The sequence below is a fragment of the Diabrotica undecimpunctata genome, chromosome 6 (assembly GCF_040954645.1).
Source record: "Diabrotica undecimpunctata isolate CICGRU chromosome 6, icDiaUnde3, whole genome shotgun sequence".
NCBI lineage: Eukaryota > Metazoa > Arthropoda > Insecta > Coleoptera > Chrysomelidae > Diabrotica > Diabrotica undecimpunctata.
The window spans coordinates 36,423,095-36,449,085 of record NC_092808.1 but is presented as its reverse complement, the minus strand read 5'-3'; the positions used below and the strand labels follow the sequence as shown (position 1 = coordinate 36,449,085).

The following is a 25,991-nucleotide window of genomic DNA, read 5'->3' as shown; positions in this document are numbered from 1 at the left end:
ACCTACGCCCTTCATGAATCCAAACTGTGTGTCTTGTATTCTCTCTTCGCATAGCTTGTATATTCTACGATGTATAATTTTAAGAAAAAGTTTTAATGTATGGCTCATTAGACTTATTAGCCTATATTCTCCGCACTTTTTTGCTCCCTGTTTCTTTGGTAAGGTAATAAATTCTGAAAGTAGCCAATCTTTTGGGATATTGCCTGTGTCATAGATATTATTGAAGATTTTACATAGTACTCTTAAAGATTCATCATCAAGAAGTTTAAGAAATTCAGATTGTACTCCGTCTGGTCCTGGAGCTCTACCTTCTTTTAGTGATATTATGGCTGCTCTTATTTCTGCCACTAGTATAGGTGGTCCTGTTTCCGTAGGTATTGGGGGCTGGTTCTCTCTCTCATCAAAAAATAAATTTCTTATGTAATTTTTCCAGGTATCATTGATACTCTCTTTGTCCACGATTATCTCTCCATTGTCATTAACAAGTTTACTTATTCTTCTGTTTTTACATTTACCTGTAATTTCTCTTACCTTCTTATGCACGTTGAAGTCGTCGTATTTACTTTGGAGAATTTCGATTTCTTGGCATTTTTTCTCCAGTTCTTTCTGTTTGGCTTCTCTGATCTTTCTCTGTATCTCTCGCTGTAATGTTTTATACATGGAGTTATCGTTCTTGTTTTTCCTTCTTTCTTCTATTAGTTGCAGAATCTCTGTCGTCATCCATGTCTTATTCTTACCTTCTTCGTTCTTCATAAAATTGTCTTTAATGTCGTCTATTGTTTTCTTAAGGGATTCTATCTTATCTTCTGTGCTTTCCGTTGTATTATCGATTTCTTTAAATTTTCTATTTAATGTTTTGCTGACTATTTCTTTTACTTCGCTACATTTCAGTTTTCTCATGTCATGTTTTTTTACAGTTTTTCCGCGTATTTTCTTTAACTTAGTTCTATACACGCCCACTAAAGGATTGTGGTCAGATTGAATATCAGCGCCTGGGTAGGTTTTAATACTGTTGAAACTATTTCGATATCTTCTGTTAACAAGCATATAGTCTATTTGATTTCTAATAATAACGTCTTCTCCGTTGTCTCTAGGTGATTTCCACGTATACAGGCGTCTAGGCGGTAGTTTGTAAAATGTGTTTAGCACGATTAAGTCATGCTCAGCTGCAAAGATACTCATTGTTTCTCCGCGTTGATTTCTCTCTCCTAATCCATGTGGACCAATATGTTGCCCTTCTTTTCCGTTACCTATTTTTGCATTGAAATCTCCCATGATTATAAGGAGTTCGTGTCTCGGTATATCTCTTATAAGGTTGCTTATTTGTTTGTATAATTCTGATATTTCTTCTTCACTATGGTCTGCTGTGGGTGCATAGACTTGTATGATGTTTGTGTTCACCGGTGACGTATTTATTTGTAACAGGAGGATTCTATCGTTCACTGGTATGAAGTTGTTGACTTGTTTGGCTATACTTTTATGCGTGATAATTCCAACCCCATTCTCATATTTACCATTTTCTGATCCTGAATAGTATACTCTGTAGTCTTCTATATCACAATAACTTGAGTCAGGCCACCTCATTTCACTTATGCCCATTATTTCTATTTTCATGCGTTCCATTTCTTTAATTGCGCATTGGATTTTTCCTGATTGAGCCATCGTCCTAACGTTCCAAGTGGATATCCTCTTCAGACAATTCGTGTGGACTTTTCTTAAAGGTGTTTTATTGGGTATTTCACAGGAATTTTGCATATTAACGACCTGAGAGGCCCTGGGGTCATGGGAATGACCTCTCTTGCCGGATCTTGGTCTCCGATGTCCATGATCAGTATGCGACTTTTTATTGAGTTGTACAGCCATTATAATTGTACTAGAGATATCCATAGGGATCTTTAATATAGTGGTTTCTCGTTGTCTTCTATATTCTTATGCCGTTGACCAAACCATTGATTCTTCCGCCTTTGGGGCCGGTTTCTCAGCCCCAGGACAAAAGATTGCCCTACCATATATATATATATATATATATATATATATATATATATATATATATATATATATATATATATATATATATATATATATATATATATATCGTCAAACGGGCCATAGGAAACCCAGTGGAAAATTCGAAATTGTAAAGGACTATTTGTAAAGGACTGAAACATGTATCGAAAACAAATGTTAAAATTGTTCTACGAATTAAACGTATTTCAAGATTTTGCAAGAATATAATACATTTTTCAGGCCACCCCTTAAAGTCAGGCCACACGCTGTGCAAGAATGTGTATGACATGTTGCGTTTGGTCATATTGGTGTTTCTGATATTTGACAATATTTGAATTGCCAAAATTTTTATTTTGTGATTTATGGTTTAAAAAACAATAAAGTTGATTAAAAATGTATTCAGGTGAGGAGAAAGTAGTAATAATAAAAATGTTTTATTCAGGCAATAGTGCGCAAATTGTCAGTTCTTTATTTAGCGTAAGATATCGCAATAAACCAGTTCCAGGTCATTCAACAATTCAAAGGATTTTACAAAATTTTGAAAATGCTGGGACCCTGATTTCTAATTGTACCTGTACAAACAATATTGCTGAGGTACCAAGAAATTTAGAAAATCAAAATTAAATAAATGTATTAACAGCAGTTGTAGAAAATCCTAAAATAAGATTTCGGACCATTGCAGACCATTTTAATATTCATAATTCCACGGTCTTAAAAATTTTGAAAATGAATAATTTCCGTTCATATAAATTTCAATGTCATCAAGAACTACTTAAGAGAAGGAGAAAAAAAATTATTAAAAATCCTTTATAAAAGGTGTATAATTTAAAAAACCCAATCGAGCTATATCACAAAACGTTTTCGGAATCCATATTCCATCATCAGTGCACTAGGTGGGTATACATGTCTTATTTTAGCCACTAAATATGTGGGTAAAAACCCATTAAAAATTGTTATTTAAATTTAGTTTACATTATATGGTGATACATTCTATGATGTTAAAGATACCATTGGATTTGGTAACATGGCGACGTATGACTCCACGTGAAGTTGCTGGTCCTGAGACGATGTGTCTACGAGGACCTGATGAAAGCATCTCTTGAGTTGCTTAAAGTTAATTAATAATTAAAGTTACCAAATCCAATGGTAACTTTAACATAGAATGTATCACCATATAATGTAAACTAAATTTAAATAACAATTTTTAAGGGGATTTTACCCACATATTTAGTGGCTCAATACATGTATACCCACCTAGTGCACTGATAATGGAATATGGATTCGGAAAACATTTTGTGATATAGCCCGATTGGAATTTTTAAATTATATACCTTTTATAAAGGATTTTTAATAAAATTTTTTGTTATATATTGTATACAGCAAACTACAGGAACTTATATTCCTTGTGGATTTTAAGTGAAGGAGCTGTTGAGTGACGAGCGGAATTTTTGTTATGAAATTTTAGAGAGGGCTAATGCAGACAGACAATTTTAAAAAACCATTTTGTTTAGTGATTAATGTACACTTCCCGTCATATAAAACTGGTACACTTTTTTTTCCCAATGTAAACCTGGGATCAGACTGGATACAATGGTTCGTGAATTAATTGGTTGTTGCCATCATAGATAACGGAATTGCACCAAATCTAAATAAAAAAAATAATGTTTAAAAATGTATAAAATTTTTAGATAGGTATTATTTTTATCATTAACAACAAAAAACATTAACAACAAAACAGGGAACATTGGAATGCATCAATGTAATTTTTTACTTTAATTACCTACCGAACACGAACTGTATTTTGTGTCAATAAGTTTAGTAACAGGCCTACTACCAAGATTTATTTATTATTTATTACATGAACGATAACATTAACAAAAACTAACATGATACTTTATCCTACGTAGATTATAAACTATAAATTATCCGGGGCGAAAAAACGCTTTTCAAAACGTGACAGTTAAAATCCAATACCTCACTGTAATGTTTTATTATAATAACTTAAAGTTATGTCTAGATTGATTTTATCTATCACTATATTTGAATTGAAATATTTTCATAAATTATAATAAAACACAAATCAATGTATGGGTACTTAATTGAGATGATGAAAAATTACAAAATTAATATGAGAATTTTTTAGGATGCATGTTTAAACAAATTTAATGTGACTGACTGATCTAGAATGTTCGATGTTTTAGTTTTTAGAATACTCAAAACTGGCGGTCTGTCACACAGCCCTGCTTTTAGCTGGTTTCATATAATATTTTCGTTCAACTGGCAACAGTGCCCTAGAAATTAGAATGGCACATGTGACAAGAACAACTTACACAACTTGAAAAACACGATTTTCGGTTATAAGAGTTGTACCAGTTTTTTATGACGCGAACGGTACATTTACATTAAAAAATAAACCAAATGTTCAAAATTAAAGGATTTGGTCGACAGGAAACCTGAGGATATTATTGAAAGCCATACCCAATATCGTCGAAAAATAAATGTCTGGTTAGGAATATTTAAACACAATATTATTGGACCATTTTTCTATGAGTAAAATTTAAATTCAAAAATGTTTTTAGATTTGCTACAAGAATAGATTTTACCCAGACTTGCAGAAATAGCTCCAAATAAAGAAGAAATTTGGTTTCAAATAGTTAATTAAAAATGTGATTTTCATTACAGTCACAACCAATAATTGTGGTTTAATTCCATAAAAACCTAATATTTAGCTTAACCATGCTACATGAAGGTACACTGAACGACAAAATAAGTGGCCAACCTATAAATTGCCAAAAATAAAAATTCGAGCAGTACACACAGTAGTTCCATTTGGTTCATTTATTGAGACAATTTTGACTTTATGCATGATAACAAATATTAATTAAATGAATATGAATTAAAAATCGTAACAAATTACTTAAGGGGAAATAGGAATTAATACTCTAGAATGGCCAACCTGGAGCCTTATCTGAATATCATCGAACATCTTTGGGATAAACTTCATCGTAGGGTCAGAAGTCAAACAGGCCAGCCAGAAAGAAGAAGAAGCTTCGTGAAAAAGCATGTTTTTATTTAAAATTTGTTCCTTTCCCTCCTAAATCGTATGCAAACGGTTATTGTTGTTTTAGGGCATAATATCCGATATAAGACAATGTTGTTCAAGTTCACTCTTAATTTTTGTTGTTTGTAATTCGTTTCGATATTACACTATTTTTTGTTGTAGCCCTCTAATTAAATAAATTATGCTAAAGAATCAAGCAGTAATGAAAATTTTTTGTATTAAAAATAAAAAGATGTTGAGTATACAATATAAATCAGTGCATAAAACTTCTAATGAATTTTTATTTTTGGAAATTTATAGGTTGGCCACTTTTTTGCCGGTCAATGGTTCAGAACCTCGATATACTATATTTATTCAGTAGTATACAGTATTTACAGAAAATACGTAACTTAATGTCTTAATGTTATTGCAGTCTAGTAGCTCCTTCTACAGAAGCTTAATAAACTAAAAGTCTACCAAGATACTATAAGAGCAGGTAATTTCAAAATTATAGTGGATTTGCAAAAAACGCTAACTTATGCCAAAAATCAATTGCCGACTATATTTTCAGAATACAAAAATCAAAACTGATGGTTTCAAATCACCACACAGCTGTATACTAAAACGTGGTACTAATTGTGGATTTTATCACGACTTAATTGAATTAAAAGTATGAATACTACTTATATAAATACTACAGAAGAATCTGTAATTGTTTTGGTTTGGCATTATTATATGGGACTTAACCACAATTGATTGTAATGTGAAATCAATTTTACATATTTATGTTTTGATCTTTCGATTTTGATCCAAAAAACGTTTTTACTTTTTTTAATTCATCCTCGACTTTACTGTAAACATTTTTGAATTTCTAATTACAATTTCTAGAAATTTCTAATTTCTCATTGGTTTGACTAGAAGTTACATTAATTTTACGGGACATTTCCCTGATTATTTTCATAAGTACTCATCTGCTGACTGGAATTCGACTGTCGTTATGTTGTCTCCATTCTCGATTAGATCGTTCTTGATCTTTTTAAAACTACTAGAACCTTCCGCTGGTCACGCAACTTCTTCACTATAAAATGTTTTAGCAACATCTTTAATCTGAGAGTCGCAAATTTTTAAAATAAGTCATAAATAGTCTGTTCCGAAAACCAAAAAAAAATATTTTTTCAAAAAAGACAAGGTTTTTTTAACTTGGCTAAAGTGCTAATCTGACCCAAGAACCTTCCTCCTTTTTCCGGGCTTAGGACCGGCAACAAGATCATTGAGGTAGTATGTCAATGATCCTGTAGGCGGAGTTAAAAAACCTGGACTTACCGAGATACCAAACTACTTCGCTAAAAAAATTTTCAACAAAAAATAAAATAATCCCTTTAAATCCCTAAATTTACTGAAAAATTAACAGAGTTTTATAAACCTGTTTATATGTTTAATTTATTTAATAGAACTATTTAATTGGTATCACTTAAAAGATATAATTTGTCTGTTTTATCACCACTTCAATTAAACCACCAAATGCTTCATCATAATAATTTCTAATATTCAAACATAACAAAACACAAAAATAGAAAATCACCAGGAGAGGACAGAATACCGAACGAACTCCCTAAAGTACGGAGGACCAGATCTGACCAAACAACTACTAAAACTAATCCAAAAAATAATAGAACAAAACAGACTTCCTCAAGAATGGAGATCAAGCATCCTAATACCTCTCTACATAAAGCGATACAAATCGGACAACCCGGAAAATTACAGAGGAATTAATTAATTATAAAAAGAAGAAGAAAAGGTATATAAAAAGAAGAAGAGAAGAGAAGACGAACAAAACACAAAACCTTTTAATTTCCATGTATTATTTTCAACTCTATGTTGAGATAGAAGATTTTATTTTTCTCGAAAATGGAAAAGACACTACACAAAGAGCCGAGATAACTAATATTCCAAAAGAAAGATTCAGTGTTTTCACCAGTCTTAGGTTTCTACTGAAACATTTAGGCGTCGAATGTCGCTGTGGACCGAGCGCCGGCGACTGGCTAATCGCTGAAAGTTTTTTCTAGAATACCATTTACCAGCTGTCTGTGAGCATCTTTAGGGTCAGATTTTTAATCTAGGAAGATTCTCTTTTATTTAATATTATTAATGACGAAATAATAAGAAAATGACTAAAATAAGGTTTACAAAATCAGAGTGGTATGTTTTAGAAACAAGCAACAATATTGTTAAGCAGTAGTTCTAACACCACTTCAATTAAACCACCTAATACTTCATAATAATTTCTAATATTCAGACATAACAAAACCCAAAAATAGAAAATCACCAGGAGAGGACAGAATACCGAACGAACTCCTAAAGTACGGAGGACCAGATCTGACCAAACAACTACTAAAACTAATCCAAAAAATAATAGAACAAAACAGACTTCCTCAAGAATGGAGATCAAGCATCCTAATACCTCTCTACATAAAGCGATACAAATCGGACAACCCGGAAAATTACAGAGGAATTAATTAATTATAAAAAGAAGAAGAAAAGGTATATAAAAAGAAGAAGAGAAGAGAAGACGAACAAAACACAAAACCTTTTAATTTCCATGTATTATTTTCAACTCTATGTTGAGATAGAAGATTTTATTTTTCTCGAAAATGGAAAAGACACTACACAAAGAGCCGAGATAACTGATATTCCAAAAGAAAGATTCAGTGTTTTCACCAGTCTTAGGTTTCTACTGAAACATTTAGGCGTCGAATGTCGCTGTGGACCGAGCGCCGGCGACTGGCTAATCGCTGAAAGTTTTTTCTAGAATACCATTTACCAGCTGTCTGTGAGCATCTTTAGGGTCAGATTTTTAATCTAGGAAGATTCTCTTTTATTTAATATTATTAATGACGAAATAATAAGAAAATGACTAAAATAAGGTTTACAAAATCAGAGTGGTATGTTTTAGAAACAAGCAACAATATTGTTAAGCAGTAGTTCTAACACCACTTCAATTAAACCACCTAATACTTCATAATAATTTCTAATATTCAGACATAACAAAACCCAAAAATAGAAAATCACCAGGAGAGGACAGAATACCGAACGAACTCCTAAAGTACGGAGGACCAGATCTGACCAAACAACTACTAAAACTAATCCAAAAAATAATAGAACAAAACAGACTTCCTCAAGAATGGAGATCAAGCATCCTAATACCTCTCTACATAAAGCGATACAAATCGGACAACCCGGAAAATTACAGAGGAATTAATTAATTATAAAAAGAAGAAGAAAAGGTATATAAAAAGAAGAAGAGAAGAGAAGACGAACAAAACACAAAACCTTTTAATTTCCATGTATTATTTTCAACTCTATGTTGAGATAGAAGATTTTATTTTTCTCGAAAATGGAAAAGACACTACACAAAGAGCCGAGATAACTGATATTCCAAAAGAAAGATTCAGTGTTTTCACCAGTCTTAGGTTTCTACTGAAACATTTAGGCGTCGAATGTCGCTGTGGACCGAGCGCCGGCGACTGGCTAATCGCTGAAAGTTTTTTCTAGAATACCATTTACCAGCTGTCTGTGAGCATCTTTAGGGTCAGATTTTTAATCTAGGAAGATTCTCTTTTATTTAATATTATTAATGACGAAATAATAAGAAAATGACTAAAATAAGGTTTACAAAATCAGAGTGGTATGTTTTAGAAACAAGCAACAATATTGTTAAGCAGTAGTTCTAACACCACTTCAATTAAACCACCTAATACTTCATAATAATTTCTAATATTCAGACATAACAAAACCCAAAAATAGAAAATCACCAGGAGAGGACAGAATACCGAACGAACTCCTAAAGTACGGAGGACCAGATCTGACCAAACAACTACTAAAACTAATCCAAAAAATAATAGAACAAAACAGACTTCCTCAAGAATGGAGATCAAGCATCCTAATACCTCTCTACATAAAGCGATACAAATCGGACAACCCGGAAAATTACAGAGGAATTAATTAATTATAAAAAGAAGAAGAAAAGGTATATAAAAAGAAGAAGAGAAGAGAAGACGAACAAAACACAAAACCTTTTAATTTCCATGTATTATTTTCAACTCTATGTTGAGATAGAAGATTTTATTTTTCTCGAAAATGGAAAAGACACTACACAAAGAGCCGAGATAACTGATATTCCAAAAGAAAGATTCAGTGTTTTCACCAGTCTTAGGTTTCTACTGAAACATTTAGGCGTCGAATGTCGCTGTGGACCGAGCGCCGGCGACTGGCTAATCGCTGAAAGTTTTTTCTAGAATACCATTTACCAGCTGTCTGTGAGCATCTTTAGGGTCAGATTTTTAATCTAGGAAGATTCTCTTTTATTTAATATTATTAATGACGAAATAATAAGAAAATGACTAAAATAAGGTTTACAAAATCAGAGTGGTATGTTTTAGAAACAAGCAACAATATTGTTAAGCAGTAGTTCTAACACCACTTCAATTAAACCACCTAATACTTCATAATAATTTCTAATATTCAGACATAACAAAACCCAAAAATAGAAAATCACCAGGAGAGGACAGAATACCGAACGAACTCCTAAAGTACGGAGGACCAGATCTGACCAAACAACTACTAAAACTAATCCAAAAAATAATAGAACAAAACAGACTTCCTCAAGAATGGAGATCAAGCATCCTAATACCTCTCTACATAAAGCGATACAAATCGGACAACCCGGAAAATTACAGAGGAATTAATTAATTATAAAAAGAAGAAGAAAAGGTATATAAAAAGAAGAAGAGAAGAGAAGACGAACAAAACACAAAACCTTTTAATTTCCATGTATTATTTTCAACTCTATGTTGAGATAGAAGATTTTATTTTTCTCGAAAATGGAAAAGACACTACACAAAGAGCCGAGATAACTGATATTCCAAAAGAAAGATTCAGTGTTTTCACCAGTCTTAGGTTTCTACTGAAACATTTAGGCGTCGAATGTCGCTGTGGACCGAGCGCCGGCGACTGGCTAATCGCTGAAAGTTTTTTCTAGAATACCATTTACCAGCTGTCTGTGAGCATCTTTAGGGTCAGATTTTTAATCTAGGAAGATTCTCTTTTATTTAATATTATTAATGACGAAATAATAAGAAAATGACTAAAATAAGGTTTACAAAATCAGAGTGGTATGTTTTAGAAACAAGCAACAATATTGTTAAGCAGTAGTTCTAACACCACTTCAATTAAACCACCTAATACTTCATAATAATTTCTAATATTCAGACATAACAAAACCCAAAAATAGAAAATCACCAGGAGAGGACAGAATACCGAACGAACTCCTAAAGTACGGAGGACCAGATCTGACCAAACAACTACTAAAACTAATCCAAAAAATAATAGAACAAAACAGACTTCCTCAAGAATGGAGATCAAGCATCCTAATACCTCTCTACATAAAGCGATACAAATCGGACAACCCGGAAAATTACAGAGGAATTAATTAATTATAAAAAGAAGAAGAAAAGGTATATAAAAAGAAGAAGAGAAGAGAAGACGAACAAAACACAAAACCTTTTAATTTCCATGTATTATTTTCAACTCTATGTTGAGATAGAAGATTTTATTTTTCTCGAAAATGGAAAAGACACTACACAAAGAGCCGAGATAACTGATATTCCAAAAGAAAGATTCAGTGTTTTCACCAGTCTTAGGTTTCTACTGAAACATTTAGGCGTCGAATGTCGCTGTGGACCGAGCGCCGGCGACTGGCTAATCGCTGAAAGTTTTTTCTAGAATACCATTTACCAGCTGTCTGTGAGCATCTTTAGGGTCAGATTTTTAATCTAGGAAGATTCTCTTTTATTTAATATTATTAATGACGAAATAATAAGAAAATGACTAAAATAAGGTTTACAAAATCAGAGTGGTATGTTTTAGAAACAAGCAACAATATTGTTAAGCAGTAGTTCTAACACCACTTCAATTAAACCACCTAATACTTCATAATAATTTCTAATATTCAGACATAACAAAACCCAAAAATAGAAAATCACCAGGAGAGGACAGAATACCGAACGAACTCCTAAAGTACGGAGGACCAGATCTGACCAAACAACTACTAAAACTAATCCAAAAAATAATAGAACAAAACAGACTTCCTCAAGAATGGAGATCAAGCATCCTAATACCTCTCTTCATAAAGCGATACAAATCGGACAACCCGGAAAATTACAGAGGAATTAATTAATTATAAAAAGAAGAAGAAAAGGTATATAAAAAGAAGAAGAGAAGAGAAGACGAACAAAACACAAAACCTTTTAATTTCCATGTATTATTTTCAACTCTATGTTGAGATAGAAGATTTTATTTTTCTCGAAAATGGAAAAGACACTACACAAAGAGTCGAGATAACTGATATTCCAAAAGAAAGATTCAGTGTTTTCACCAGTCTTAGGTTTCTACTGAAACATTTAGGCGTCGAATGTCGCTGTGGACCGAGCGCCGGCGACTGGCTAATCGCTGAAAGTTTTTTCTAGAATACCATTTACCAGCTGTCTGTGAGCATCTATAGGGTCAGATTTTTAATCTAGGAAGATTCTCTTTTATTTAATATTATTAATAGAAGAACTTTCCTTCTCAAGAACTAAGAGAAGGAGCTGTTGAGTGACGAGCGGAATTTTTGTTATGAAATTTTAGAGAGGGCTAATGCAGACAGACAATTTTAAAAAAACATTTTGTTTAGTGATGAATGTACATTTACATTCAATAATAAACCAAATGTTCAAAATTAAAGGATTTGGTCGACAGGAAAGCCTGAGGATATTATTAAAAGCCATACCAAAGCCTGACCAAAAATTTACAGATATAGAAGCATTAAAATAAAAAATGCGAATTATTGAAGAGTGTGCAAAAATAACGCCACGTGTTCTGGCTAATATTAGACGAGAATTTTACAATCGATTGGGATACTGCTTAGTACAAAATGGCTTATTGTTTGAACATTTGTTATAGTTTTATGTTTAGAAATTAACATAAATTATTTTTAGGAAGGATCACAGCAAAACTATATTGAAATTCTTTGAATTGTATAACCTGAAATTGAATTGGAGTGTATTATAATATGTTACATTAAATAAATATCTGGCAGTGCTCGCACTATTGCCTGAATATATTATCGCGATTTTTCGTGAACTGAGTACATTTCATCAACTTTATTGCTTTGTAAACAATATAATTTATTTCTTACACAATACTATTTATTGTTTACTAGTAGTAGAACTATTTGCGAAAATTTGTTGTTTATAATGTAATCATAAAATAAAAATATTGACAATTCAAAATTCAAATATTGTCAAATATCAGAAACATCAATATGATCAAACGCAACATGTCATACACATTCTTGTACCGCCTGTGGCCTGACTTGAAGGGGTGGCCTGAAAAATATATTATATTTTTGCAAAATTTTGGAGTACGCTTAATTCGTAGAACAATTTTAACACTTGTTTTTAATGCAGATTTCACTCCTCTATAAAAAGTTTCTTATAACTTTTGATGTAAAATAATTAGGAAAGCAGGAATTCAACAATTTAGAATTTCCCATTGAGTTTCCTATGGCCCGTTTGGCGATTCACCACCCGGTATATATATATATATATATATATATATATATATATATATATATATATATATATATATAATTAAAAAAATATATTTTTTTCTTCTTTTTATCACATAAAATTTATTCTGCATTGTCAGTTAGTCTTGTAGCACATCAGCCAACATTATCATGAGTAACAAATAATGGAAAACAAAGAAAAATTTGAGAAAGTTTGTAAATGTATTGAAAATTTCTACATATTGTTACATTACATTTATAACAAGAATTGAATTATAGACTCAAGAACATGCAAGTATCAGTTTTCAATAATGTATTGCTACCACGGTTCTGAATGATCGTCTGGTCTCGCAATGCAGCAATAATAGTGAGAATGCGACTTTCTCTTCTCATGGTCTTCCTTTAGGCACCTGTACCTGGTCATTGATGAGATTTGGTCTCAAGAAATCATTGGTTAGTTCTCTGCACAATTGAATGACTAACATTCAATTACCTTGCCACATCCCTTTGATTTGCAACAATTTGAACAGACTTTTGATATTTTCCATTATTATTAACCCTTTGTTTCCTGAAAACTTGGGGTAAAAATTAAATAATCTTCCTAAAAGACAAAAAAGTGAAAAATAATATCTTTTTATATATTTTTTTTAACACCTTGGCTGCCATACGGTATAAAAAAAATCTATCTTTGTGGCCACAAACTTTTTTGTGTTAGTTATTCTTCATATGAATAAAATAATTGATTCTCGCTTTTATCAATTTGAATTCACATTGAAACATATATATATATATATATATATATATATATATATATATATATATATATATATATATATATATATAACGGCGTGACACAGCAATGGGTACACGCGGCCTCAATGTAAAACTTTTGTCCTAATAGCCACGAGACACAACAGTGGAGTCACGCCCCGATAAAAATAGTTTACCTCCGCTAATGGTAAGAGAGAGGATTTTGCTGGCTATTGACTGTTCACTCAGTGTCTAGGTCTAGGTAGGTGTTTAGTGTGTTTCTATATAATATTGGTTGCAGACAGAGAGTTGCTTTTATTGTTTAGTATCGGGATTCAAAATTAGGTCAAAGCGATGTCTTACGAATCAGAACAAAACAGGCTACTTCGTATTTGGTAGGTTAGTGTTTTTTATGGTTATTGTGGGTTTTATGTAAATAAGAATCTTTTATTCTAGGAAGTTTTATCAGATGATGATCAGCAAAGTTTATTTGACGAGTCATATGCTGAATATGCTCCAAATAGCGATGATTCATCTGAAAGTTCCGATGACGATTTAGACTATCCAAAATATGCTATGAAACGACGTAAAATCAGCGGTAGATTATTGAGAAAGCAAAACAAATGTATTATTGGTTCTGATATTGCCACTAGTTCTCAGAGTGCCAAGGTTCATGACAAATTCAACGACGTAGCTGCAAGTATATCCGCAGATAAAAGTTTTTTTGAAAAATCCAAAGATCCAGAGGAAGAAACAGTCGAATATGTTTTAAGTGATGAAAGTGACGTGGATGAGCGTGACAGTCAAAATCCAACTTGGAAAAATGTAACCGGTAAATATTTGAAAAACTTCCCTTTAACAGTCGTTGATGCTGGTTTATGTTCTCGTTTATATGAGACTCATAAAGACAAAGATCCAATAGATTTTTATGAACTATTTTTAGACGAGGAAATTATTAGTATGATGGTTTTAGAAACCAATCGATATGCAAATCAATGCAAAGAAAAAGAAAGCGCTCCTAGAGCTAGAATTCATCAGTGGTATGATACCGATGCTAATGAAATAAAAAAATTCATCGGCATTTTGTTGTGGATGGGAATATGTCAATATCCGTCGATAGAGTGTTATTGGTCACTAAATCCGCTGTACTTCAATAGAGTCAAGAGCGTTATGTCGCGAAATCGTTTTCAATTGATTCTAAAGATGTGGCATTTTCATAACAATGAAGAAATAAGCAACGAGAGGTTGCAGAAGATATCACCACTTCTACTGAAACTCAATAAAACATTTCAAGAAATGGTCATACCGAAAGAGTCACTATGTATAGATGAAACTATTGTACCATTTAGGGGGCGATTAAGACAATTTATTAAAAACAAACGTCACAAATTTGGAATGAAACTTTATAAGCTATGTCTAGAAAAGGGATACACTTATCACTTTTTAGTATACTGCGGTCAGGACAAAGTCGAGGGCAAGTCGTCGTCTGCAAATGTTGTCTTCAGTCTTGCAGATAAGTTATTGAATGCAGGACGGACTATATATACGGACAACTATTACACAAGTGTAGACTTAGCTCAACAATTATTAGAAAAGAAAACACACCTGGTAGGTACACTTCGATCTAACCGTAAGCATAATCCCCAAGAAGTCATTAAAAAAAAGTTGAAACGAGGAGAAACTTTAGCCGCAGAACACACATCTGGTATTGTGGTACAGAAGTGGAAGGATAAACGAGACGTCCTTATTCTCAGTACAAAACATACTAGTGAACTCGAGAAAATCAAGTACGGTAACAAAGAAACTGAAAAACCGTTAGCAGTTATTGATTATAATAAACACAAAGCCTACATTGATCTCTCAGATCAAATGAAGGCCTACAATACTTGTCTTAGACGAGGGGTAAAGTGGTATCGAAAGCTTGCCATAGAACTTTTGACTGGAACTGCTCTGGTAAATGCCCATATTGTGTACCTTGAAGTAACTACAGTATACTCCCTCTATAACGAACACGGTTATTACGAGGTTTCGCTTATAACGAGATACATTAGATGTCCCGTGAAATTTCTATTGAACTATAACCGTCTATAGCGAGGCAAATTTGGTTATAACGAGAGAAAATAAGATCCAAAAACGTGTTTTTTACGTGTTTGGTCCGGTCGTGGCTATAAATAAATACCTTTTCAAACAGCCCCTCAATAAACTTAACTGCAGCCCGCAATAAACTTCTTTACAATGAATAAATACAACTGTTTCACATATTTAGAAAATATATGATAGAATGATACTGGACCATTTAGAGCAGTTAAAAATTACAGAGTTCTTAAAATTGCAGAAGCAATAGTTTATTATGTTATTCTTGAAAATACGCTTTATACATTATGTAGTTGGAAAAAAATATAAGTACAGATTTTTTGTTTTAACGTATATCATTGATAATAAAAGTAAACAACTCTTTTATGTTTTAATATATTTCATTGACAATAAAAGTAAATAACTTTTTTTCAAAAACGCCATTCAAACAATATTTATTAGCATCTTATATTGCTCCGAATGGCTTCACTATAGGAAGTTAATGGTTTAGAAAACTACAGATTCATATGTATGCACAGTATTATTATTGTCTGATATAACGAGATCATCTTATAACGAGGTAATTAGTCTGTCATTTCAGTTCTCGTTATAGAGGGAGTCTACTGTAACAGCAAAATAAGTATCACCCGGTTTAGAGAAATAGTTATATCAAAGCTTCTAAATTTAGAAACCGCAATGTCAGAAACTCAAATTGAACCTGTGCAACATGTGCTTACAGATGCTGGTCGAAACCATCGAGGAAGATGTTCTGCGTGTTATGAAAAACTCCAAAGAGAATTTGGGCGTATTTATGCTCAAGTTAAAACACCCAAAACCAAAATGAGATGTATTCAGTGTAGCAAAAACTATTGCATGTCATGTTTTTTTGACTTACATCAATGTAAAAAATGATTGTTTTCTTTCGAAATATTTCAACTTTTTTTATAGAAAATTATTACTTTTGTGAATTTGTCAGAATAAAGTTTTATTTACGTCTATGTATAACTTCCATATCAAAACACAAATGACTCTTATCTCCTATCATATTCATATGTACAAATTTTCAGAGTCCGCATGTACCAGCCGCGTGTAGCCACAATAAAATCTCAGAAGTGCAGGCCAAATAGATTTTCAGCTCCTAACAGCCACTATTTATTGTTTCCATATGAAAACTACACAGATGTGACTTGTTTCGGGCACACGCGGCTGATAAATGTATACTGGACCGAGACTAATATGTGGGTACACGCGGCCACTCCAATAAATTGTCTGAGACCCAAGGTTGGGTACGCATGGCAGCCAAGGTGTTAATAGGCTATGGTTTCGACATGATACCACTAGGAAACTAAAGATTTTTCTGAAGCAAATAAAAATCTTATAACTAAATAATATAATAGTATAAAACGTAGGTTACTGTTTATGATACAACGAAAAACAGTTTTTTTTTTCGCTAAAGCACAATCCAACCTTACACGCCGCACACTCACACCTGGTTCTGTGAGGATCCTTACTAGTGCTACAAAAAGCACATCGTCTAGATGTCCCGTGTTGTGGCATATGCAAACATTGGTCAAAGCGTTTCTCATAAGGCACAATTTTTTTGAAATGTTTCCCTGTGACTGTAGGAGAAGCAACTCTACTTCGTGACAGTTTACTACCACTGTCGCCGATTAACCCTGAAGCTACAGATAACCTAAAAAATTTTGGAACCGCGCATTTCGCTTTTTGTTGGAAAATAATAAAAGAATTCAAAACACATGTATCTATGAAATGCTACAAAATTCGGTGCCACCAACATAGCCCATATGCTGGTTATATTCTTTGACCATCGTTGGACAGAACACGACTTGTGAATTTCCGTCTTTTTGCTTGCGGGAAACAGTTGCTTCTTCTGAAGGATGATTTCCCAAAAATGCACTACTTTCTGGTCTCTCCACTTTACAAACACCAGTCCATCTTTGCTGACCCTCCAGTCCGATTGTCCTCAGATGTGTAATTCTTTGTGAGATGCTTAGTCTTTTGGGATATCTTTTCGGTTAGTCCTGACAGTGCCGCACGCATAAATACATTCTGATTGAAGTTTTTTTTTTTGTAATTGCACAGAGTTGAAAAAGTTATCAAAGAAAACGGGATATCCTTTTGCCACCAAATCTAAGATAACTCTTTGGCCCTAAACTTTTTTAGGTTGATCGTTAGTTTTTCCAACATATATTTGAAATTTGCAAACATATCCATTCTCGTCAAATCGAACCCAAACTTAATAACCCCTCTTGATGGGTTTTAGAGGCATAAATTGCTTTAGACAACTGTGACCCTTGAAACGAATTATAGGTTCGTCTATGGATTTGAATTTGAATTATGACAATTAGAGTTCCGGGGAACAAGTGTAAAAAAAATCTACTGGCTTCTCCATGTCATCTGGAATTTTAGGACCGGTTTCCTCAGTGAACTGCTTGATGTTAGTAAAGCAAGATGCCGCTGAGTTAGTCCAGGTTGTTCTTTCAGCTAATTCCATATCCCTCAAAATAGAGGGGGAATATTGTCCTCGTCGTCCGGGAAGTCTTCATCATCAGGAATATTCTGAATTGTCGTCTCTTGTATGTTGGTCTGGCTGGTCATTTTCAAGTATTATTGGCATATTCGCAATGTCAAGCAAATCCTCTTTATCAGTACTCGATTCATCTGACTCGCCATCTGAAGGAATGTTATCTAATAATGTGAATAAACCAACCGACGAAATATTATTTAGCTCTCTGACTGGATATACTTTTTTTCCTGAAATAAAAAAAATAAGTACATCTTTTATCTAGTTTCCTAGTGGTTTCAGGATTATCTTCAATTCAGGTTGATTGTAAATAAAAGATAAAGTTACCTGCCATAGCGAAATAATCCAAAAACCACCAAAATTGCTTATACCACTAGCCCGGTTCAGAACACGTGTTATTACCAACTAATAACTGAATAACGAGAATATATATGGCGGTGCGCGATTCATTTTAAAGTAGGAGGAGCCTTATACGTCATATTCCGTGAGTGGTTTCAGTAAAATACCACTGATAACGTAGCTAAAAATTTATTTGTATGTGGTTTCACAGTGAAACCACTAGGAAACGAAGGGTTGATATACACCAAACTTTACCAGTGTAACACTAAGATATCTCGTAAAACTCTTTAGAATACTACAAAAGTACATACAGTTCTCAAAAATCATTTCTGTGAAGCTTGATTTATTCGTAAATAATGAATTATGAGAATTTTATGGTTTAATAGGATTTGCAGATTCGTTTATTCTTTTTACAGGCGCAGTCCTGTAAAAAGACCTGTAATAATCCATTTAATTTAATTAATATAAAACAAATTAAAAGAAACTGAAGAAATATATAAAAAAAATATAAAATGTCCTAAATTTTGTGGATGCATATATATATATATATATATATATATATATAAGAAATACTGGATATTAGTGACTGTCGATATAAACAAACAACAGTTTATTAGGGTTGCAATCAGAAAATTGGCCGGAAAATTTTTAATCATAGGATTTTTACTTTCTGTTCTCTATGTGTCAGAGTTAAAACACACCAGTAAAAGATGCCATAAACTAAGTTTTGCTATCTGTACCTAAATTTTAAAAAATTTTAGAATGTATTTTGTCCATTATTTTATATTTTATATGTGTGTTATTAATGTTGAGTGTCAATGCTTTTACAAATAATCTCAACGTCTAGTAAGTTGCACTGAAGAATTGTGATATTTTATAAATATTTACATATTTTTCTTATTGCAGTGTTTTAAAAAAGGAATAAAACCATTCCGAAAGCTAGACAAAAAATCAAAAGAGTGTTTCATTAACATCCCAGCCAATTTTCTGACTGCAACCCTAATAAACTGTTGCTTGTGTATATATATACATATAGATTTATTTTGTATAAATAGATTGATAGTTGGTAATATATTTTAGGTATATCATTTGGTACTGCCACTACTGCAGCAACAACTTCAGTTACAGGTAAGTATTTTATTTTGTAATTTTCTAGTTATTTTAGGATATTTTGTCATTTACGGATGAATATTGACCTCAATTTCAATAGTATACAGTATAGTATACAGTATAGTAACAAAACATTATCAGTTATAAAAAATTATCAGCACTATGTACAAAATGTTTAATGAGACATTACAAATTTTAGAGAAACGAACAATAATTTTTTTTCTTAGTTATCATAGGCATTTTTAAACGTTATGCCAAATTTTGGTATCGCCTGGTGCTTAAAGATAGAATTCAAATTACATTTCAAAATATTTCTTTACAAATGCTTCGTAGCATACGTAACTCTTTCAATAACCGCTTTTAAGCATGCATAAATGTTTTGAGAGGTCATTTTGAACACTATATACAAATAAGCTAGTTAAATTTAGTGTTGATTTTTATTGTTTCGCGTTTTTTTTTTTCTTTTTCTGTTAGTTAAATTTGTAATCAACCCTGTAAGATTGTAAATATTTTTAAAATAGGGGATTGAAACTGCCTGCTATTTTTTAAATGACTTTTTTTATATCTTTTACTATAAAAGATATACTGTTGTAAATTAAATATCAATAAATTGCAATATATTTTAGGTTTATCATTTGGAACTCCAATTGGGACTGCTACAACTGCAGCAACAACTTCAGCTTCAGGTATTTTATTTCATATTTGCATGTGATAATGAATGTAACATTTTTACGGTCCTGATTTCTCAGTCTATCGCCAAACTACCACACACCTACCACTGTGCCGACATGAGCGGCATCGCTGTGCCTTACTCGCTGTGCCTGTGTTAACTGTGGCTTCTACTATAGACAATTAATTATATTGCGCAATATAATTGATCGTGTAAGGGACATCTAAGCTGTACAAATAAAAATGCGGTATGTAAATGTGGATGTATGTAGATTTCAGCTGTACGTAGGCTTCTCCGTCCGGCTCGCGGAGATAAGAATACGGCCGGGGTCAGACAGCCCTGCCTGTCGTAAGAGGTGACTAATGGGTAGGAATCGGGAGGTGGAGAGCCGTCGCTTGAGGTGTCGGGTTTGTAGAAACGCACACGGACGCTTCGGCGTCACGGTCACCGGTCTACATTCCTAGTATCCGAGACGAGACTCTCGTGGGACCACTCTACTCTCATTCCAAAAGAGCCTGGTGAGGTTGAACGAGCTGGGCCCGTACATACCTCTCCTGGCCTTGTGTCAGACGTGGTGTGGGTGCCCCGGCACGTATCCACCGGGAGATTCAAGAGTGGTAGAGGAGAGATCCTTAGCGGCGACCTGTCTACGTGCGAGGTGGAAATTCCTCCGCATGCCGAGCCTATTTCGCCCGGGGGGGATAACGGATGGCTGAGGTAATCGCAACACAGGTACTACGGGGAAGGTGGAGCCCCGCGAAACGTTTATTTTACATACGTGGCACGGCACCTTCACTTTGGTGTCGGACTCGTAGGGGCAGAGGTTTCGTGAACGGTCGTATGCTGAAAGGCCAGGAAGACCAGGGTCCTGCCAATTTATTTGGAGGGCACGAAGCAACGCTATGTACGTAGGCTTCAATGGAGATATTGACCCATTCTGGTAGCAGCTAAGATTATACACTTGCTACATCATTTGCAGTTGTGGTGCACACCATGTGGTAGTTGAAGTGTCCCTTAAAACAGGGGGACACGACAATGTCAATTATATAAAAAAAAAAAACTACAACAAGAAATCTTGTGTTAGCGGACAGCATAAAGAAATATCTGGCCTTGCCATGAGATTCCAGAAAATTAACAAATAATATAAAAAAAAACGGGATGTTGCACTCCAGGAGTGACTGAGAAGGGGAAGAGTAGGTTTCTTATCGTCTACGCACGGAGCGATGGTTTTTAATTTAATTTGTTTGATTTGTTCAATCGATTCAATTTGATTCCAATCCATTCGATGCCAATCGATCCGATTCGATTACAATCGATTTGATTTTATTTATTTATTTTATTGTATTTATTTATTTTATTTTTATTTATTTTATTTTATTAATAAACACGTATGGGACTGCATTTACTACTCCACGTAGTGTATGGTCGTGCGATATGTCGTTACAGTCGGTTTTATTTTTTTCACCCTTTTGTGCAATTCACCATAGCCCGCGATAAGAAAGCTATGCTTCCAAAAAATTAACAATGGCAAGGACGGTCAAATTAATATAATTTATACAAATATTTATATGTGAATTTAATTATTAAAACAAATTTAAAGTTAAAATTGAATTAACCAAAATATTCTACCTACATATATGTATACTTTTACTAAAGTTTGAATGAAATCATCGCTTAGAGGTTAAGTATGTTATGATAAAAAATGTTAAAAGAATATAAAAAATAATACTGATTATTCGTAAAATATTAAGACTCAGTTATTAACTTACTACAGAAGAAGATTCAACTAATAAAATGGGTTTCTGAACGAGAATTATACCTTAAATAAATAAAAGAGGTACAGAAACAATTTTCCTTCTATTATTTTGAAGTGATAACTGCAGAGTATATATCCCCCTAGTAAGGCAAGTGCCGGAGAAAAAGTGAGGAGAGAGTTTCTAGCGCCAAATAAGTTCGGAATCTGGAACTAAAATAAACTTGCGTGCATATAAATCGGCCCACTGTAAACTTTTGACTTTAACTATATTTTTTTCAAGAAATATTCATCAGATCACAAAAACAAATATACTGTTTGAAAGACAATTTAATATGCTTTAATGTGAGTATAAATTTATGAAAACTTATTTCGGCTTCCTATGTTTAACATAGTGAAATGAATTCATTAAGCAAATTAAGCTTTTTTATTATTAACATAAATAGGGTTATTGACAATTTAAAACTTAACACTTAATTTTTTAATAATGGGTATGACCTCCTCTTGCCCTAATAACATCTCTCATACGATTAGGCATAGATCTAATCAAGTTTGCTATTGTTGCTTGTGGGATGTTAAGCCACTCTTCTTCTGCTGCAAGAATAAGCTCTGGGATCGAGTCTGGGGTATGAAGTCTAGCTCGAATTCTTCGTTTTAGCTCATCCCATAAATGTTCGATCGGATTTAGGTCAGGACTGTTTGCTGGCCAGTCTATAACCTGAAAACCGACTTCTGCAATGTAATCTTGCACGATTCTTGCGGTGTGTGCCCTTGCATTGTCATGCATAAAGATAAATTCGTCTCCAATGTAGTCGACGTAAGGTACCACATGAATTGCTAAAATCTCCTCGATAGATCTGGCAGCCGTTAAACCTCTTCTTCCGTGCACACTGTCGTCCCTACGAATGAACTCAAGATAGGTTCGTGCTCCTATAGAAATTGCACCCCAGATCATTTTCCCGCAGTCTTCGTCTCACTGTCCACTGACTAACAGCCACTCTTCGCACCTCACGGAGCTGTCGTTGCACCTGAACGGCATTAAGGTGACGATTTCTTAATGTTGTTGACACAATAAAGCGGTCATCACGAGCGGTTGTAAATCGCCGTCTGCCTGTTCCAGGTCGCCTATGAAAGGATCCAGTCTCCTCATAACGTTGGCACACTCTTCGAACCGCTGCGCGTGTCATATCCAATTGTCTAGCAACAGCTCGCTGACTAAGTCCATTTTCGATTAGAGCAATAACTTGGGCGGTTTTTTGTGGTGTAGTATGCATTAAAATAACACACTTGAACACTGCTGGGATTATGAAAAACGAATAATATGCAAATTTCACTTGCAAAGGCAATACTTTTACAATTAGACAAATTTGTTATTTTTGTGACAATCACCACATAAACACGTTTCATTTGTTTACCGGTTACTACGCATGTAAACGATAAGCCTTCTTGATAAATTTATACTCACATTAAAGCATATTAAATTGTCTTTCAAACAGTATATTTGTTTTTGTGATCTGATGAATATTTCTTGAAAAAAATATAGTTAAAGTCAAAAGTTTACAGTGGGCCGATTTCTATGCACGCAAGTGTATATAGCGGCAAATTCAAAATATAGGATCTGAAATTAAGGCGGGAAATTCAAAATGTTCCGAATTTTAGAAAATAAATAGTCATAAAATAATAAATAAAAACTTATTCTATGCCAAAATAAATTTAGTATACACTTATGCAATTTTATATACCATAAATGTATAATATATCAGATAGAGACATATGTTTTGGTACAGGATAAGTTTTTATTTATTATTTTATGACTATATCTGTTTTCCATTACATTAAAACATCAACATAAAAAACAGATATTCTTAAAAATTTATTTATTTCTGTAATTTATAAAATTTGCGAAATCACAGGGGTATAATATATATTATATAGATCTAAGTCATCACTGCCATTGTGGTGGTCTTCACCTGTATAGGAATCTGTGTCCACGAAACTAGGTTCCATTCTGAACTTAACCATCTATCCACTGCAACCTACAAAATGATATATGGAATTACATGCAAGCAACCAAAATAAGTAAGCCCTACCTGCGGAGACTTGCATACCCATATGGATATTCAGGCATACAATTCATTGAGGTGAGAAGGATTGGTCCTAGTAAATTAGGGACCACTCCTTCGAGCCCCAATGCTCCCCAGTGTATATTTTAGAGCTTTTTACACAAACATATATAAATAAAAAATAAACTATTTTTATGTGTAAAATAAAAGTAAAATATGTAACTATGTACAATAAAAGGAAAATATGTGACTATGTATAAAACTATTGAAATAAAAGTAAAACAATGGAACGACAAGGGTATACCTAAACATCATTTCTATAAACTTAACAGCACAAGGTAGTTACAGATGGAAGCAATTGTGAGAGAGGAGCAGATGGAAAATGTTTGATGATGAAGATATACGTAAAACAATCAAAAGAATTTTAAAGATTCCATATGAGTCCAGTAAATAGAAAACACAATTTTATTTGTTTACAACAAAATGGAAATATGAGACTGTAAACAGAAATTATTTACAAAAAAAGCAGACACATATTTTGTAAAACATGTATATAATATAAAAAGCATAGGATATTATATTATTAATGAAGAAGCTTTTCAAAATAGATAGAAGAGAACTATAACATCCAAATTGTAGTTTTATACTGGAAATAATTTAATTACATTTATCACCTGTACTTACAAAATTGTTTTCTCCTACTTTCATATTTTCTATGAGCAATTAATTTCATAGGATCTATCCTAGTGCATTCTGGTTTACTTTTAAGGAAGTTAATAAATTTCTGGTCTCTGCCATTTACAATATTGCATTTACACTTTTACACCACATAATATACAAAGTCCTATAAATTTACATATTTCCGTCTTACTACACTATCATGATACCCTTTTATTTTGTTTCATTTTAACAATCGTGGAAAAATGTTTAAAACTTTTTTTACAATTCAAGATGATTACAACAAAGACAAAACAAAATTAAATTTGTAATGGCGTACCAACACCATTATTCATTCATCATCTCCACTTCAATTTTTCCACGGCACATGCGTCTCCCGCTATGTCATACCCCCCCCCCCCCCTAGAGTGACTGTAGCGCCGCCGCCACTACGTACGAGTGGAATCGTCAAAACAGACTTCCCCGATGTCCATCTCTCTTGCACTACTATTTTTTTTATGTAGGTACTATGGATAACTGACATGAGCAAAATTGTCAACACACAAACAAGTTTATTACTAGTTGTAAGTAGGAGAAATAGTGTATACGGGGTGTAAATACAAGGGGTATAGAAAGAGTAAATGAGAATAGAACTGAAATAGAAAATTTAAATTGAAGAATAATGATTAAAGAGAATACTTAGTTAATAGACAATTTGAGCATCAACTATTTTTAGAAGAAAAATAATAAAACACATGAATAAAATCAAAAGAAATTGAAATAAAATAATCACTTGAAGAAAAATAACAATCATGTGACGTTTATAACGTTACAACATAAATGGGGCTGTTTCATTATTTATTTTTTATATGATTATTGTTCAAAAAAATGTACAGCTATTATTAATTATACAATTATTTTAGATAAATTTAACACATGCTTTATTTGTATAGGTTTATCTTTCGGTCTTACAACCGCTTCTTCTACAAGTTCTGCCGCACCTACACTTTTGTCTTCAACGACAACTTCGACAACATCATCAGTGTCTGCATCTGGTGCTTTGAGTAGTACAACATCGTAAGTAATATCACTAATACTAGTTTAATATTTTTTAGAGTTGCTAATTATTTAATATTTATTTGGTTATAAAATGATGCGCGTAGGTATAGATTATGTTTAAATAAAAATTTAAATATACAAACTTATTCTAAAAACGGGAAAGTATTTATCAAACAAAAATAATGAATATTTTTAACACAATGTTGAAGAATTGTCCTAAGTGAAGGATCTACGATAAAAAATAAAATATTTTAACCAAAACAGTCATTTCAATAGCACCAAATTGAACCCTACTCTACTACTAAAATGATTTTTTTAT

General features: G+C 33.0%; 1 protein-coding gene across 1 annotated transcript in view; it reads left to right on the top strand.

The window, feature by feature from the left end:
• Positions 1-25,991, top strand: part of LOC140442636 (uncharacterized) — a 40,382-nt gene that overhangs the window by 6,427 nt on the left and 7,964 nt on the right. Inside the window, exons 4-6 of the mRNA XM_072533641.1 lie at positions 19,441-19,488; positions 20,097-20,156; positions 25,567-25,690. Coding sequence (XP_072389742.1) covers positions 19,441-19,488; positions 20,097-20,156; positions 25,567-25,690 — 232 coding nt within the window. The remainder of the gene's footprint in view (positions 1-19,440; positions 19,489-20,096; positions 20,157-25,566; positions 25,691-25,991) is intronic.